The 15,360-nt window shown below is 52.9% G+C and overlaps 5 protein-coding genes across 5 annotated transcripts; 1 reads left to right on the top strand and 4 right to left on the bottom strand.

Moving 5' to 3' along the window:
- Positions 1–40: 40 nt before the first annotated feature.
- UHO2_04352 (uncharacterized protein) lies at positions 41–1,627 on the bottom strand (the record flags this gene model as incomplete). Its single annotated transcript, XM_041556025.1, has 2 exons — positions 41–1,364; positions 1,467–1,627. 2 exons carry the CDS (start codon positions 1,625–1,627, stop codon positions 41–43), a joined length of 1,485 nt encoding a protein of 494 aa, XP_041411959.1.
- Positions 1,628–3,597: 1,970 nt separating this feature from the next.
- On the bottom strand, positions 3,598–4,737 carry UHO2_04351 (putative CDC12 - septin; the record flags this gene model as incomplete). The annotated part of the gene is made up of 1 exon (XM_041556024.1): positions 3,598–4,737. One exon carries the CDS (start codon positions 4,735–4,737, stop codon positions 3,598–3,600), a length of 1,140 nt encoding a protein of 379 aa, XP_041411958.1.
- Positions 4,738–6,955: 2,218 nt separating this feature from the next.
- On the bottom strand, positions 6,956–7,219 carry UHO2_04350 (putative Diphthamide biosynthesis protein 3; the record flags this gene model as incomplete). Its single annotated transcript, XM_041556023.1, has 1 exon — positions 6,956–7,219. One exon carries the CDS (start codon positions 7,217–7,219, stop codon positions 6,956–6,958), a length of 264 nt encoding a protein of 87 aa, XP_041411957.1.
- Positions 7,220–8,019: 800 nt separating this feature from the next.
- UHO2_04349 (putative Ras-related protein Rab-18) lies at positions 8,020–8,718 on the top strand (the record flags this gene model as incomplete). Its single annotated transcript, XM_041556022.1, has 1 exon — positions 8,020–8,718. The coding sequence occupies one exon, from the start codon at positions 8,020–8,022 to the stop codon at positions 8,716–8,718; it is 699 nt and encodes a 232-aa protein (XP_041411956.1).
- A 265-nt stretch (positions 8,719–8,983) lies between these two features.
- On the bottom strand, positions 8,984–13,947 carry UHO2_04348 (uncharacterized protein; the record flags this gene model as incomplete). Its single annotated transcript, XM_041556021.1, has 2 exons — positions 8,984–12,546; positions 13,095–13,947. 2 exons carry the CDS (start codon positions 13,945–13,947, stop codon positions 8,984–8,986), a joined length of 4,416 nt encoding a protein of 1,471 aa, XP_041411955.1.
- Between the last annotated feature and the right edge of the window lie 1,413 nt (positions 13,948–15,360).

The following is a 15,360-nucleotide window of genomic DNA, read 5'->3' as shown; positions in this document are numbered from 1 at the left end:
GGAGAGGCTAGAAGAAGTGAAAATGTGGTGGACCTCGGCCTCAGACCTTGAAAAAAGGATTGTTATCAGCTCCAGTCTGCTGCGGTTGCTGCTGCTGTTGGCTCCCTCCAGCAGCAGTGTTGGCGTTGAAGTTCATACCAGTCTTTTGAGCACGCATCTGGTTATAAAGCGCAATGTTAGGACCCATCCTCATATCACCCGTGTTACCGAAAGTGTCTACACCGTCACCCATGGCCAGCAAGCGGTTGAGCTCGTTGTATTTGCCGTCATCGTTGACCTTGGCTCGGATTGGTCGGTTCTGTTGTGGCGACTGCTGAGGCTGAGGCTGTGGTGTGGTTTGCACTGGAGGAGGCGTGGGCGCGGATGAGAAGAGATCACCGACGGGAACATTGTGCTGTTGCTGCTGTTGTTGTTGTTGAGGCTGCTGCTGGCCAGACTGAAGCCATGGGTTGTTGGACCCGAAAGAGGTCTGCTGTGGCTGGATGGGCTGCTGGGCCATCATATTCTGGTATTGCACAGCTGCTTGCTGGAGCTCAAGCTGACGTTGGTACTCGGCTTGTTGTTGCTGCATATATTGCTGCTGCATGAGCTCTTGCTGCTGCAGCTGGTTTTGAAGGAAAGGGTTGTAGCTGGTGGGTTGCATCTGCATGTAAGGGTTGAAAGAGGTGTATTGAGGCTGAACACCGTAGCTCTGGGAGCCCGAGGTATCAACGAGAGGATTGCCAAAGAAGTCGACCTGCTGGTTCTGGGTATAAGCATTGGGAGCGTCCATGTTGATCGAGTCGTCAAAGAGCGCATTCTTGTTGGCTTCTTCCAACGCCTTGATCCTTTCTTCCTCCTCCTTCTTGGACAGTGCAAGGGCACGTTGGAGCTCCTCCTCGTCTTTCGCTTCAGCACGGATGCGATCTTGCTCCTGCTGTGCCATGCGCTTGGACTCTTCGATGGCTCGTCGCAGCTCGTCGTCTTCGTTGTTGCCAGGTCTTCGACGATTCCTCTCCCGCTCTGCACGCCTTCTCCTTGCGTCATCATCGTCGTCGGTGGGACCGTTGGACATGCGATCGCGCATGTGGGAACGTGATCGACGCTCATCCCGAAGACGCGCCTCGTCCTGAAGGAGGTTGGTGATGTCCTTGGCCTTCTGTCGAACGTTGGCGCCCTGGTCCTTGCCGCTCTCGTCAATGTACTGGAACTCTTTGAGGGTCTTGACGATGTAAATGTTGTCTCGGAAGTAGATAACGACGTTTTCAGAGCCGGCATGGAGCAAATAGTCGAGAAGAGTGAGCGACTTGAAGACGTGTCTCCAGTTCTTGCCCTTGTCATTGAGACGCTTGTCGAGGATCTCCATCATTTCGATGAACTCATTTCTGCAATGTGGAAGGATAAGACAAAGCGAATCGAGGAAGTCAGCACAGATGTATGGAACGAGAAAGATTACGAGACTGCACAGGGAGGGAGAAGGGACGTACTGGTTGTAACTGAGCTGTGCAAGCTCGTTCATCTGAGTACCACTTGGGCCCCATGGATCGTTGGAGGTAGCATCTCGAACCTTGACCTGGACATCCGAGTAGCCTTTGATGTAGTTCTTGCCTACACGCACGGCAGATTTTGAGATGTTCTGGAGCGACATGGTGTGAGAATTCTGAGCAGCAAAGTGAGGGCTGGCGCTGTGTGCCTTTCAAGGGGATCCGGACAATGACGGGATGTCGGAGTTGCCAAAGTGCTGTTAGTCACCGGGTGCGGGAGGGTGACGAGAGGAGATGGTGCTGCTGAGCCGGACGTGACAACGAGTCTGAGCAGCGAGTTTAAAGGTCGGTCAAAGAAATCGTCCGAGCGAGACCGGAACTACCGAATAGACTAGAAAGGCTATCCTGAATGCGATGTGGAGGAAGGCACTCGCAGATCGTGGCTGGTTCGAACAATGCCTTCAAGGTCGTGTGTGAGATGCCCGCGCTGTCCGGTGCTTGTTGGTGGATGGATGGAGTGCGCAAACAAGGTTTGGTGAGGATGGTGAAAGGGAAAGAAGAACAAAGCAATGTTATTTCAAAGAAAGCACGGAGATAGGCGAGAAAGTGAGGCGTTGGCCCATGCGTGATGTGAGCGGAGAGTGAGCGTGCGTGCGAGCGAGTGTGCGATGTGTGCGGTGCGTAATTATTGTGGGCTGAGTGCGGTCAAGCCATCTGTGAGCGCTGTGCTGTGCTGTGTGATGTGCTGTGTTGCCGATTCAGATGTCCTTTTGAAATTCATCATTTTATTTCCTTTGGTTACTCTCAGGCTGCCTGCTGCTGATGCAGTTCAAATATATGCACCACTTTGTTGAGGCCATGATCAGGCTGGCTCTCTTTGTACATGTGTGTAGCAACTGCAAATGCTTATCATATTCAAGTGAACTAAGGCTATAAACATGAGTGTTTGTATCTTCACTTTATCTCTGAGAACATTGAGCAGCCTTATATGAGTTGAGTGTCTCTCCTGCAGAGCTCCTGAGCCATTGCCATGTCAACCTTCATGCCTTTCATGTGTCTGGGCAAAGCTTGTGAGTAAGCAGTGTTTGCTTTCATGAGCTTCACCCTGTTGGCATTCTGGATAAACCCTGGAAATTTCCCAACATTTCTTCAACTCCCCACCTTGATGACATTTCCAGTCCTATCAACTGAGCTAGCCAGGACATATCCAGTCCCTTTAATGGCTTTGTGAGGATGTCTGCCATATTGCTGACTGTCCCAACAAATTCAATTACTTTGTCACCATTTTGCATGTGGTCCCTAACAAAGTAGTACCTGGTGTTGATGTGCTTGAGCTTCCAGTGCTTTGCTGGATTCTTGCTTACCTGCATGCAGCCCAGGCTGTCCATACCTACTCATGGCTTAACATCCTTTATTCCCAAATCCCTGAGCAAATACAAGAAAAAGAGTGCCTCTCATGCCACTTTGGATGCAGTGGCAAACTCCACCTCTACTGCTGACAATGCCACACACTTCTGCATGTGCAACTTCCAACTAACTGGACATCCATACACATATGTGACTGCCCCAGATGTGCTTCTATACCTGTTCATAGAATCCAACACCCAGTTTGCATTGATGTATGTAACTACTGGCTGGCTCACATGCTTGCTCAACTTTCCTCCCAATCACAGGCAGTATTCACTTGTCTGGTTAAGGTACTTCAGTATGCAGATCACTGTATCCCATGCACTGTCAATTGGGGTTGACATATATTGTGCCTGGGTTCCTACTGCAAACAAGATATCTGGTTGCACTGTGTTGGATACCCATAGCAACTGTCCTATTAAATCCTGATACTGCTTGCTTTGTAATGGTGAGCACTTGTGACCTCTTGCAATACCTGTTATGCTCTGCATGGGAATTGAGGACTTGTCACTTGTCTTCTGTAGCCACTTGTTCACCATTGTCTTAGGGTACTTCATCACACGCAATCTTCCCGCATCCGCAATGCCACAACCACACAGTTTACATTTTGAGCCTAGCGTTTTCGATTACAACAAGCGGATGCCTGACGTGCTCAGACAGTTACGATACAAGAGGAAAATCTCTCTCAATAAAGAAGTTCTCGACCCTCACAGTGGAGCTATGGGGTTTAACGACGCTGCGAACCCCTACCATACCCATTAGCCAAAGCATCCAACTCGGCCTCCAACGCCTTCACGGTGGAATGAGCCGTTTCCAAATCTTTGTTCAACCTATCTCTCTCCGCAATCAAATGCTGTTCCCACTGTCTGAACCGAGCCTCTTCCAACTTGACCTGTTCGGTAAACCTCTTGCGCAACATTTCTTCCTCTTCCTTGAACTTGGGGTTGTCCAACTTCTTCACCTTGGGTTCACCGAACTTGCGCGTCTCCATCTGAGCTTGACGGTAATTCTCATAGTGAAGTTCTTCCGTAGTGTTAATTAGGTCGAGCATGTGTGTTCGAATGAGAAGGGAACGAAGTTTCTTAAAATCGCAGTGTTCTTCATTTTCGACTTCGGCTACACCCCAGAGGTATTCACGACCTTTGACAGTTCGACCGTCGGGAGTACGGACGTCGTCGGTGCTACCGATGATGGAGAAGGGCATAGCACCCATGAGGAGTTTAGCGTGGTCGGCGGAGGGTTCGTCGTCGGCTTCAACGGGTGGAGAGTAGACGCGGATGTCTTGGGTTGTGATCGCTTCACGAATGCGTTGCTTGAAGACGGCAAGATCGGCCTGTGTGAGAGTGTCGGCTTTGGCAACAACGGGGATGAGGTTGACGCGAGTACCGAGACGCTTCATGGTCTCAATGTCGAGTGGTTTGAGGGTGTGGCCGGTGGGACGGATGAAGTAGAGACAGGCATGAACACGGAGGTCGGTCTTCTCGCGTCGCGAAGGCTGCTGCTCCTGTCGCATGTACAACTCGTGCTGGTCGTCGATAAAGTCGACAATGGGAGTCCAAGAGTCACGGTTATTGACATAGTCACCGAAACCAGGAGTGTCGATGACGGTGAGCTTGACCTTGAATTGTTTCTCCTCGAGTTCAGCCTTGATGATGTCGATCTCAACAGTCTTGTCGAGCTGCTTGGTGTGTCGTCGCGAGTGATCCTTGCCGGTAGCAAGCTCGGTGCTGAAGAGTGTGTTGATGAGGGTGGTCTTTCCTACACCGCTCTCACCAACGACCATGAGGGTGAAGTGTCCACCTGCCTTGGCCACGATCTTGTGACGCTGGTTTGGCAGGTTGGCGATGCCAATGCCGTTGGATGCCATCTTTGCTGAATTGTTACGTGTGAAATGATAGGAAGAAGCAGCAAGCCTGTGCGATAAGTCGTAGCCTCGGGGCTGTTGTATAGAATAAGATGGAAGAAACCGTTATTAGCCGATGCGAGATGGTCCTGCAGGCCGGGTATGGATGATGAGGAGGAGGAGTAAGTGAGGTTGATGAGATGATGGTGAGGACATGCCTTTGCTCTATTTCGCTCTCTGGTGCTGGCGTGTGCGCTTGGATTTCTTCGCTCTGTCTTGTGCTGTCACTTTCGAAGAAGACACGCCGCCGCACACGCAACACGCACACGCCACACGCACGCACCCTTTCTGTCCGTGCGTGTTTCAGAAAGCGAGCGAAAGAGACACACACACATATACACAACCGCGCCTATTTCGAATAGAATTCAACTTGGCGGGTCTTGAATTTTGTGTTTCTAAATACAAATGCTACTGTAGCTTCGTTGCTCGCTACGCCCAACACGATTATACTACGCTAGGCCAAACCAGGCTTTCAGCTCTTCAGGCTTTCAAACGCTCATCGGCCAACAAGCAGAACAAAGATGAAGCGATAGACGATACAAGTAGAATGCTAGGATAGATACAACCGCAGCCAATGTGAAACTGTCAATAGAAAGTGCGTGATACAATGAAATGCTAATAAGATGCGATATGGTGATATACAGAATGCAATGCAGGGCAAGTAAAATAGGTAGATGCTATCCAGAAGATTATGGGATATTCTGCAGTATCGAACGAACAGAAGAGAGGAGCAGGCTAGTCAGCAAACACTGTTCCTTCTATCTCGGACAACTCGGTACGGGTTGGTGTGAAGGGCTCAGTTGGTGATGCATGTTTTGAGCAAGGGATCTCTGCCCCGCCACTGCGAAGGCTCACAGCTCGGTGTAAAGAGTATGGGAAATACGTTCATCAACGCCCGGATGAGTGTCCTCGCTCCTACGCTCTGTCATCGAGGGGAGAGAGAGAGAGAGAGCAAAGATCACTGCAATCCGTATCGAACGTAAAAGGGAAGTTGGCGTTGGAACACTTACGAGTCAAAGTAGACATTTTGACGATGCAATGAAAGATGCGAGATGCTTGAACCAGCCAAGAAAGCTACTGGAAAGACAAGAATGGTTCGAGTGAAAGCGATGTTAGCAACTCGTTCCGTCACGTCTTGAGTTGCGCCGAGTCCAGCAAGTGTGCGCGGGGCACAACATCGCTGATAAGGGAAAGTCATAGAGAAGATTAATGCATCTACGGACGGTCGAGGCTGCAACGCACCTTGCCGACCCTGCAATCCCAGCACTTCGTTGTCAACAAGGAGAGACAGCATGAAGGCTTCACACCGTAAACGCTGACCTGATGTCTTTCGCATGCCGCCGAAGCGAGTTAATCGACACCAAGTCAAAGCAGAGACAGCGGCCTAGACATGCCTAGCGTCCTCCCGTCAGCAACGCAGCTCGAAAGGAGGAATCGGAAAGGTGGAGCCTCAAACGAGGGCCGAGACCATATCAGCTCCCGAAGGAACGTCAGAGTCCCTTTGAACCCTCGCTGAGTTGAGACTACGGCAGACATTCCACCCCCTCAGAGAATGGATAAACTAGTTTTAATCATCTGAAAGCTCACTGCTGCGGCAAATGAGTTTCGATAAAGCAGCCATGGCGTGGGCGTGTGAATGGGGTTACGTGCGACACTAACCTTGTACTGATCGAAGGCTGATACGATGCTGTGTTGGAAGCCGTGTGGACGCGAAAAATTAAAAGTTCTACAAGCAGAGGCGAGGACAGAAGAAAAAAAATGAATGGTCAGCAACCTTGTCGTGACAAGTGCGAACTGCATCATTCGAAAGCAACAGAGCATTGCTGGCAAAAGACTCCTCCTGCAACCATCGACCCATCGAGAGCGATAGGATGACCATCCGAAGGTACGATCGAGATGGTCACAAAGGTTGCTTCCCGAGGTAACAGTCATATAAAGATTTGATATGGTATGGGTTGTCCACAAGAGATTGCGAAGTCTCTGTTCGGAAGCAGAACTGTAAAAGTTTAAATCTAATCATTCAAAGGGGTCGGCTGCGAGACTGCAGTGCCGGGTTGCAGTAGGTAGCCTTTTGCCTCTGCCTTTGCTTCAATCGGTCTCTCATGATGCTCTGCTTGCTCCAGTTGCGAGGCTTGCTTACCTCTCTAGTAAGAAAATTGTTTGTGGCGAGCGCTGACCTCGTTCAAGCTGCGGCAGCGATAGTCAGACTGGCAGACTCGATCGCGTTAGCTGGCGCATCGTCGTCGTCCTCGAAATCGATCGGATCGAACACGACTCGAATGATCAAAGAGCAGCCAGGACATCTTGCCACGTCTTCGGCATCCTTGAGCTGCTGACGTGTGATCTCGAACCGGTCACCGCAAGGACAAGGGTAGTGAAAGAGGTCCTTCTCCTCATCATAGGACATGTCCTCGAGCTCAACCTCGTCATAAAAAGCCTTCGGCATGATGCTTTAGTTTTACGGCTAGAGGTCGTCACCTAGTGATGTTAAGTAAGCTTTAAAAGCGTTGCGAATGCCCAGATCGAGACCAGCTCCGATGCAAAGTTTGGAGCTGATCCAGTGTCTGAAAACGGCTCGATGGTGTGCAAATGCGTTTGTGGCCTTTCGCAGATGACGAAAAGAGGTCGGGTATATTGAGGTGTTTGAGTGATGGATAGGAGGTTGAAGGATAAAAAGGAGGTAGAGCCAAGGCAACAAAGAAAAAATCTCTGCTTATTGAAAGGCTCAGCCGACTGCGGCCTGAATTTTTCGCTTGTTTCTAGCCACCAAAGAGAAATGAAAGCTCGAATGATCACGTGAGCTGACTCGTACGACTAACGACGATAACGGTGTGTTAGAGCTCTATATTGAACAGATTCAGATTTGGCCCTCCACATTCGAGTGTGCTTTCAGCTGTGACCTCACTCACTCACTCACTCACTCACTCACGCTCTGTGGCAGCCGCTTTCGCCCTTCCCAGAAAAGTAACCTGCCAAACCCTGACTGACACTCACATGCAATGCAACTTTCTCCTCTTTTCCTCTCCAACTGAGCATCGATTATACTTTCTCGCCATCCAGACCAACACCAGCTCATCCTTCTACCACCACCATTCTCCTCAATCTCGCTGATAGGACCATAGGTCACGCTTTGACCATTGAAGCGCTCGTCCTCATCTCGCCATCTGCACACGGCTTCATACAACCCACGACTCCTATCCAGCACCATCCGCCTTCGCATTGTCGAAGAGCGCCTTTGTACCCAAGATGTCATCCTCTGACATCCCCACGCTCAAGATCCTCCTCATTGGAGCATCATCCGTCGGCAAATCTTCCCTCCTTCTCCGTTTCACCGATGACGAATTCCTCTCACCTGAAGAAACAACCGCAACCATCGGTGTAGACTATCGTATCAAAGGCATTGAAGTTGGCGGCAAACGGTTCAAACTTTCCATCTGGGACACAGCAGGCCAAGAACGTTTCCGAACTCTCACTTCCAGCTACTACCGTGGAGCACAAGGTGTTATCATCGCATACGACGTTACACAACGAGACACGTTCGATGCTCTCCCCACCTGGTTCAACGAGTTGGAAACGTTTACTACGAGTGAGGACGTGGTGAAGATCATTGTGGGGAATAAGGTGGATAAGGAGTTTTCGAGAGTAGTGACAACAGAGGAAGGGCAGGGATTTGCGGATAAGATGGGATGTTTGTTTGTAGAGTGTAGCGCGAAGAAGGGAGTGGGAGTGAATGGAGCGTTTGATGAATTGGTGAATAGGATTATTTCTACTCCGTCGTTGTGGCAAAAGACAGCGCCGGGAGAGAGGAGACCAGGAGATAGGATGCCGGGAGGTGTTCCGGCAGCTCATGCAGCGGATAGCAGCCGAGGGAATATCTCATTGACAAATTCGCAAGGATATGTTGGATATGGGCTTGGGGTTGCGAAGGAAAACTGCAATTGCTAAAGAATGGACCGACCAAATCCCCTCTTCCTCTTCCATCGTTCGTAGCAAGTTCATCGCTTTTCCACGGCTTACACACGCATCGCACTCTCATAGACACTTTCTCATTTCCGACCTTCCTCTTATGTTTTAGGCCGCACATATAGAACAAAACGAAATGAGAGTGAAGAGATCCTTCCAAACGAACGAGAACCAAAGTGAGTGTGTGTGAGTGAGTGAGTGTGTGTGTGTGTGTGTGTGAGAGAGAGACGTCAATTAAAGAAGCCTTTTACTTATTACGCTTGAACCTTCGAAAGAAGCCTTTTCCACCTGAGCTGCTTACCTTCCCCGAAACAGCGGGAGGCGGGGCAGTGGGGACGCTGATCGTGCTCTGTCCCTGAGCAGGAGGAGCGACGGGGACAGGAGGCATGTTGGGACGATCTTTGTTGCTGTCCAACGTGTTCAAGTTGGATGCAGTCAATGGGGCAGGGGCTTGAGCTGGAGCCTGGGGAATGGTAGTCGCTGCAGGAGTAGAAGCGGGAGCGGTGGAGGTGGAGGGAGGAACGACGCTTCCGCTCACAACCGAGCCTGGAGCAGTGACAGAATACATCGAGCTCGAAGGAGGAGGAGCACTTGCACCAGCCCCAACCGACGAGCCAGGTGCCTTCGCCGTATACAGCGTTGACGAGATCGATCCAGGCGCAGTAGGCACGTATCCAATCGAAGGCTGAGGAGCAGCCGGAGTAGCAACCGCACTACCACCGCCAACCTCAGAACCTCGCTTCCCCGCCGCCGCACCCTTCTTCGACTTGGTCGAAACCTTCGACCTCACCGACCCAGCATCACCAGCCTTCTTCTTGGGCTTGCTCGTACCCATCGCCTCACCCCATCCTCTCGTGGCAGAGCCAAACGCCTTGCGTGCGCTCGAATAACCATCTTCGTCAGCGTCCTCGTCATCACTGCTGTCGGCATTGTTACGAACACGGCTGGTCCAGCCGGTCGGCTGTCGACCCGCACCGAGGTCAATCGGACCTGGCTCCTTGGTCGGCTTAGTAGGAGCAGAGGGAAGAGGAGCGATCCGGTTTCTCAACTGCGAACCACGCGCGGCAAGTGGGTCCTGGCCGCCGTGTTCGTTGCCTCGGGGAGTTTCAAAGTCGCCGCCATCGGTAGGAGTGTCAGGTGGGAGCTTGGTGTCAGGTGCCATACGGACGCTCTTGCGACGGGCGACAACGCTGTCAGTCTCGCTGGGGGCTTTGTTGGGCACAGCCAAGGCGGCAAGGTTGAGAGCCTTCGCAGGGGCTGCCGGGGTGCCAGACAGGGCTGGAGCGGAAGCGTCGCTGGTGACAGGAGCGCTGGAGAGGCTCTGCAAGCTGGGATCAGGCTGGTGGGTAGGATCAGCCAGAGCGGACGAGGCTTGCACCTGAGCGGCCTTCTGTGCACCGCCTTCAGCCTGCTTGCTGTTCTTCTCGGCAGCTTGAACAGCTGATCCCTCTTCTGACGAAGTGTCGCTCAACTCTGGTCCACCAGCACCGTAGACACGGCTGGGCTCAAGCTTGACCTTGCGGTCGGTGAGGCGAGTAACACCGTTGGGCTGAGACTTGGTACCGATGGGTGTAGCTTCACCTGAGCGCTCGATGGAGGGAGATTGACCGTGCTCCTGGATGAATGCCTTGTAAGTCTGTTCAGCTCCGGGAGTTACGACACCGTCCTCAGCGTTGCTTGCCATGGTCACAGCAGATCCACGACGAGCGCCGTCGACCTTGTTGACACCGTCGAACGAGATCGAGAAGGGTTCCGAGCTGGGCATGTCGAGCTTGGGCATTTGCGCCTTGGCCTGTGGGGCCGTGTTTATCTGTGTCGCCGCAGATGCTGCGCCGTCGGTAGACAGATCGAGACGGCCAGTACCATCGAAGCCCTTGTCCTCCTCAATACTGAGCACGGACTGTGGTGCTTTGGGGACGGCTTCGCCAGCAGCCTGAGGTGCGGCAGCTGGATCGGCAGTCTCAGTGGCAGGAGCAGTAACAGCGGCACTTGCAGCCGGAGCCGAAGTTGCGGCCGCTGGCTGCGAAGCAACAGGCGCTGCCTGAGCTTGAGGAGCCGCCTGGACTGGAGCGGCTTGAACAGCAGGAGCTGGCTGAGAAGCCACAGTCTCAGGCAAAGGCTGGGAAGTGACGGGCGCCGGTGCCTTGGGGATAGGCTCCATCTTGGGCTGAGGCAAAGGTTCAGCTCGAATGCTCTGAGTGATATCATTGCGGAGAGCGGACTTGGCAGGGAGGCCTGGGGCAGCTACCGTAGCTGCGTTCGACGATCCAGATGCCTTCTTGGGCGACTTCGAAAGGTCCTTAGCGCTAGAGGTGCTGTTGGCACGGCTTAGAGTGGGTGTCTTGAGCGCCGACTTGAGAGGTGCGCTCTTGCCAGCTGATCCGGACATGACGGAAGCAGGCCGCGAGGCGTTACCCGCTGCCGCACCAGCAGTAGTTGGCGAGAGAGAGCCGGATGGAACAGCAGCAGGGGTAGTCGTTGTCGTCGAAGCGGGCTTGTCCTTGGGCGCGGCAGACTTGGGCACGACACCAGCCATAGCGACAGCTTCGTACGCGGTCATTTGACTGGCAGGCTTCTTGATCCAAGAATCAGCACCGTACTTGCCAGCGTTGGGGCTGAAGACGTTACCGCCAATCAGACCTGAGCTAGCGGTGCTGGCGCGGTTCTTCTTCTTGGAGCTGGTCGACTTCATCGTGGAACTTCTCGAGAGGCCGGGAGGGTCAGCTGAACTGTTGCCTCGCAAGGACGAAAGGTCGCCCGAGATGGTGTAGCTAGCCGATGGACGAGTGGGTGCGGTACCAATCTCGCTGCCGGCAACGGGACGCTTCTTCTTCTTCTTCTTCTTCTTGGTGCCAGTCGTCGTGGAGCGAATGCTGTCGGCTTCGCCAGCTGCAGGTTGCTTGATAGAGGAGCCAATACCACCACCAACGACAGAGGCGCGAATGCGGTCGATCTCGGCTTGTTCGGCGTCATGGATACGGTTGCTCTGGGGCCCAGGAAGGATGCGAGAGCCGGACGAGAGCTTGCCCTTGCCACCAATGGCAGGATAGCCGGGACGTTGTTGGTTGACATTGCGGAAGACTTGGCGAGTGTCGGGCTCTTCATCGGAGCTGTCAGGCTCACTTGGTCGGAAGAAACCACTACGACGTCGCTCGCCTTGTTCAACATTGCCTGCAATGCGCGTGTTCCAGCCTGGACGTTGGTCCGAATCAGGTGCGTCATTGTGAATGTCAGTCTTGAAGAGACGACTCATCTTGCCGATCAATGAGTTGCTCGACTTGCGCTTGTGGCCGTAGCCACCTTCGGAGTCACCGCTGCGTCGCGACATGGAGTAGCGAGGAGAGCTGTACTGAGTGTTATTGGGATTGTAGCCTTGGTCGGCGTTTTGACTCTGGTCGTATTCACCTGCCTGATTGACGTCAAAGGCAGGAGCCGAGGGCATAGGGGGCATAGGCACTTGGGAGGCGCCGTCGTCTTTGCGTGGAGGAGGAGGGGGCGCGGCGCCGTTGGCACCGCGCTGACCGGCTTGACCTTCTGGGATGAACGAGTGGTGAGTGTCTGCTGCTAGGCCGAGTTCATGCGGAGCGGGCATGCGCATGCGAGGCTCGATGAAAGCACGTCGGTAGTCCTCTTCGCTGTCGGTGTCGGAAGGGATGCCTTCTTGCTCCTCTACGTCTTCAAACTGCGAAGTGTAGCGCTGACCTAGCGGGACATGGGAGCGGTCGTGGTCGATGACTTGGCTGGCAGATTGAGAAGGAGTGACTGAGGCGCCGTCAAAGTGCTGAGGGTTGCGAGAGTCGAGGTGTGGGCCTGTTTGAGGGAAAAGGGGGAGGTCAATGCAGGCAGATGCGTACGGCGCGAGTCCCCATTATGGCGAATGTAAAGGTAGCATGGAACGGAGGGATTGTATGGGACAGCGAAAGAGGTGGATGGTGGTCGAAAGATCGAGCGGAGCCAAATTCATCCAATAGCGCAAGGGTGGATGTGAGGTGTGAAGTGGAGGAAATGATGACAAGCGGGGCACGGCGGGAGAAGAAAAAGGCGCGGATCAGCGTAGGCCGAATTTCGATCGAAAATCGAGAGGGTGTCCGTGCAGAGATTGGGGCGCGAGAGCAGTCAAAGTGGGGAAAACCCAAAAAGTAGCGTCAGTCGACTGTTTCTCAATCGAAGCTTGGATCGGGCGATTCAGAATGCTCTTTCTCTCATCGGTCGATCCAACTGCGGATACCATCCGAGCTTGTGCGCCGAAAGCAAGAGATGGGGATGGTGCAGCTTCGAGCTAGACCGCCTGACGTTGGAAGCTCGTCGTTCGATGAGAGTAGAGGAAAGGAAATGAGCGAGACAGATTGTGGACTTACCCTGAAGGTGTTTGTGGAAACGTCCCTGCTCGTCGCGAGTGAGGTTGGTACCGTTGGCTGCGATAGGCGAACCGTACTTGTCGGCCTGCATTTGGTCTGGCATGCCTTGAGGCTGTTGCTGTCCACCATAGTAGGCCTGGTCGAGAGCCTGGTTGTCGTAGGCACCGGTCTCGACACCGTCATCGGCGTACATGCTTTCGTACTGACCACCTCCAGTAGCTTGAAGCAAGGGTCCGTGCGTGTCGAACTCGTCTAGCAAGAGAATGGCCTCTTTTGCAGCGTCGACCATAGCAGCACCTGCATCGCCCATGGTCTTCATACGCATTGTAAGGGCCTCCTTGAAGGTGCGTCGCTTAACACCAACGAGAGCAGCTTCTTCGCTGGCAAGCACTTGTTCGCAAGCATGCAGCTCACGCTGTGCAGCATTGACTTTCTCCATCTTTTCATCTTGGCTGAGACCCGAGTCCTTCTTGGAAACCTTTTTCTTGCTCGCCTTGATCAGACGACCGACAAGAATGTCGCGATCACGCACGACAGAGCGGATGCTATGTTCACGGTCAAGCACATCCTTGAGCGCACTGCGGTAGCCTTCGAGAGCCTGAACATGAGTGCGTTGTGCGTCAGCGGCCGATGCCAGGATCTCAGAAAGAGTCTGGGATGCTTTCGAGATGTCCGGCGCCTCGGAAGTACCCCATGCGGCCAACGCACTAGCAGCAGCGTAACCTGAATGGGACGAGGCGGCAAGGTTGTCGATATAGATCTTCTCCCCCTTGATCAGGTTCTGGAGCAAGCGAGAGTCGGTAGGATGTGGCCGCGAGAGGTTGGAATGGATTGCTTGTGGTGCCATTGACATGATGGGCAACGATGATTTGATGGTGTGGATGAGAATGGTGTGGATGAGAATGGTGTGGATGAGAATGGTGTGGATGAGAATGGTGTGGATGAGAATGGTGTGGATGAGAATGGTGTGGATGAGAATGATGTGGGCTGTGGTATGTGGTATGGACCGAGGAAGGGGTATTGCAGATTCGATCCTGAGCTGGATGGAGGATCCAAGAGTCGGACGGGTATGCTGACTTGCATTTGCTAGTGGTCGAAGGAGATGGTGGAGTGAACCGTGAATGGAATTGTAGGAAAGGAAAGATGAGCAAGGGTTGCAGGCCGAATCCAGTCGAGAAGGGCGAGAGATGTGTGACTGATGACGCTGAGAATGCAGGTCACAGTAAAGAGCAGAGCTGGAGGCTCGTCAGCGCCTTTGCGGAATCCGAAGACGGAAAAAAAACGATGGAGAATGGCAATACAATACAAACACACACAGACGACGGGGCCTCAGCAAGGTTTCAGTCGAATGGTGATTGAGCTGGGATATTAGTATCCAATTGGTGATGCCATCGCATGTCTCTCCAATGCCGGTCGAGGCGGAGAAGCGGCCTATGAAGAGAATACAACAACAAAAGCAAGATGACGGCAGAGATGCATTCATTTGGCTGCAAGGATCGTCGTCGCTTTGGACCGCAATGATACTGTAATCGTTGCACAGGCAGAAGAAGCAGAGAACCAAGACATGCTAAAAGAAGTTGTGGACGGATCGGCCCCACTCGTACGGCTCGCGGCTACGCTTAGCAACATGAATCGCCAGTGGCGGTCAACTAATACCATAAAGGTAGCCCGCCCTCGGCATGGATGGGCAGCCGATGGAATCAGGCGAACGAAGAACATCGGGATCCGAGCGAGTCGGGGCGAATTGATACCGATGGTAAAGCATCGGGATATCGAGCGATAGAGTCCTATTGTTTGCCCGATATCTGTTATTTTTTACGCTCTCATGTTACGTCTCGAACAGTGGTTCCTCCAGCGACTTGTCCTCTTCATCCGTCCATTCTTGACACACGGGAGTATCGCGCACTTTTCTGCCCTGAGCAACAGATTGTTGAAGTTTGGTCCCGATAACTGGCGATCGGGTAGAGTCTCAGTACGATGTCACTGCTAGTTTTAGACAGAAACAAATATACTCGATTGACTGAGGAAAGAATGTGGCGGGAGCCTCGAGCTCCCCGCTAGATATATATACAAAGGTGCGGCAGATACCAAATGTGGGAGCATTCCCCTTAATGACCAAGCATGACAACGAGCGGGACGTAGTTGTACCCGATCCCTCACTTCTATCGGCTTTACCTGATCTCCGATCAGATCGGCTTTGCCCGATTACTTATCGTATCCGCTTACGTCAACTCGCATCATCATATTGGATCGTTTCCTTCAGCAC

The sequence above is a fragment of the Ustilago hordei genome, assembly GCF_900519145.1.
Source record: "Ustilago hordei strain Uho2 genome assembly, contig: UHO2_contig_08, whole genome shotgun sequence".
Lineage (NCBI taxonomy): Eukaryota > Fungi > Basidiomycota > Ustilaginomycetes > Ustilaginales > Ustilaginaceae > Ustilago > Ustilago hordei.
Note: the sequence above shows the minus strand (reverse complement) of the source record. Positions and strands in the feature narration are given on the sequence as shown.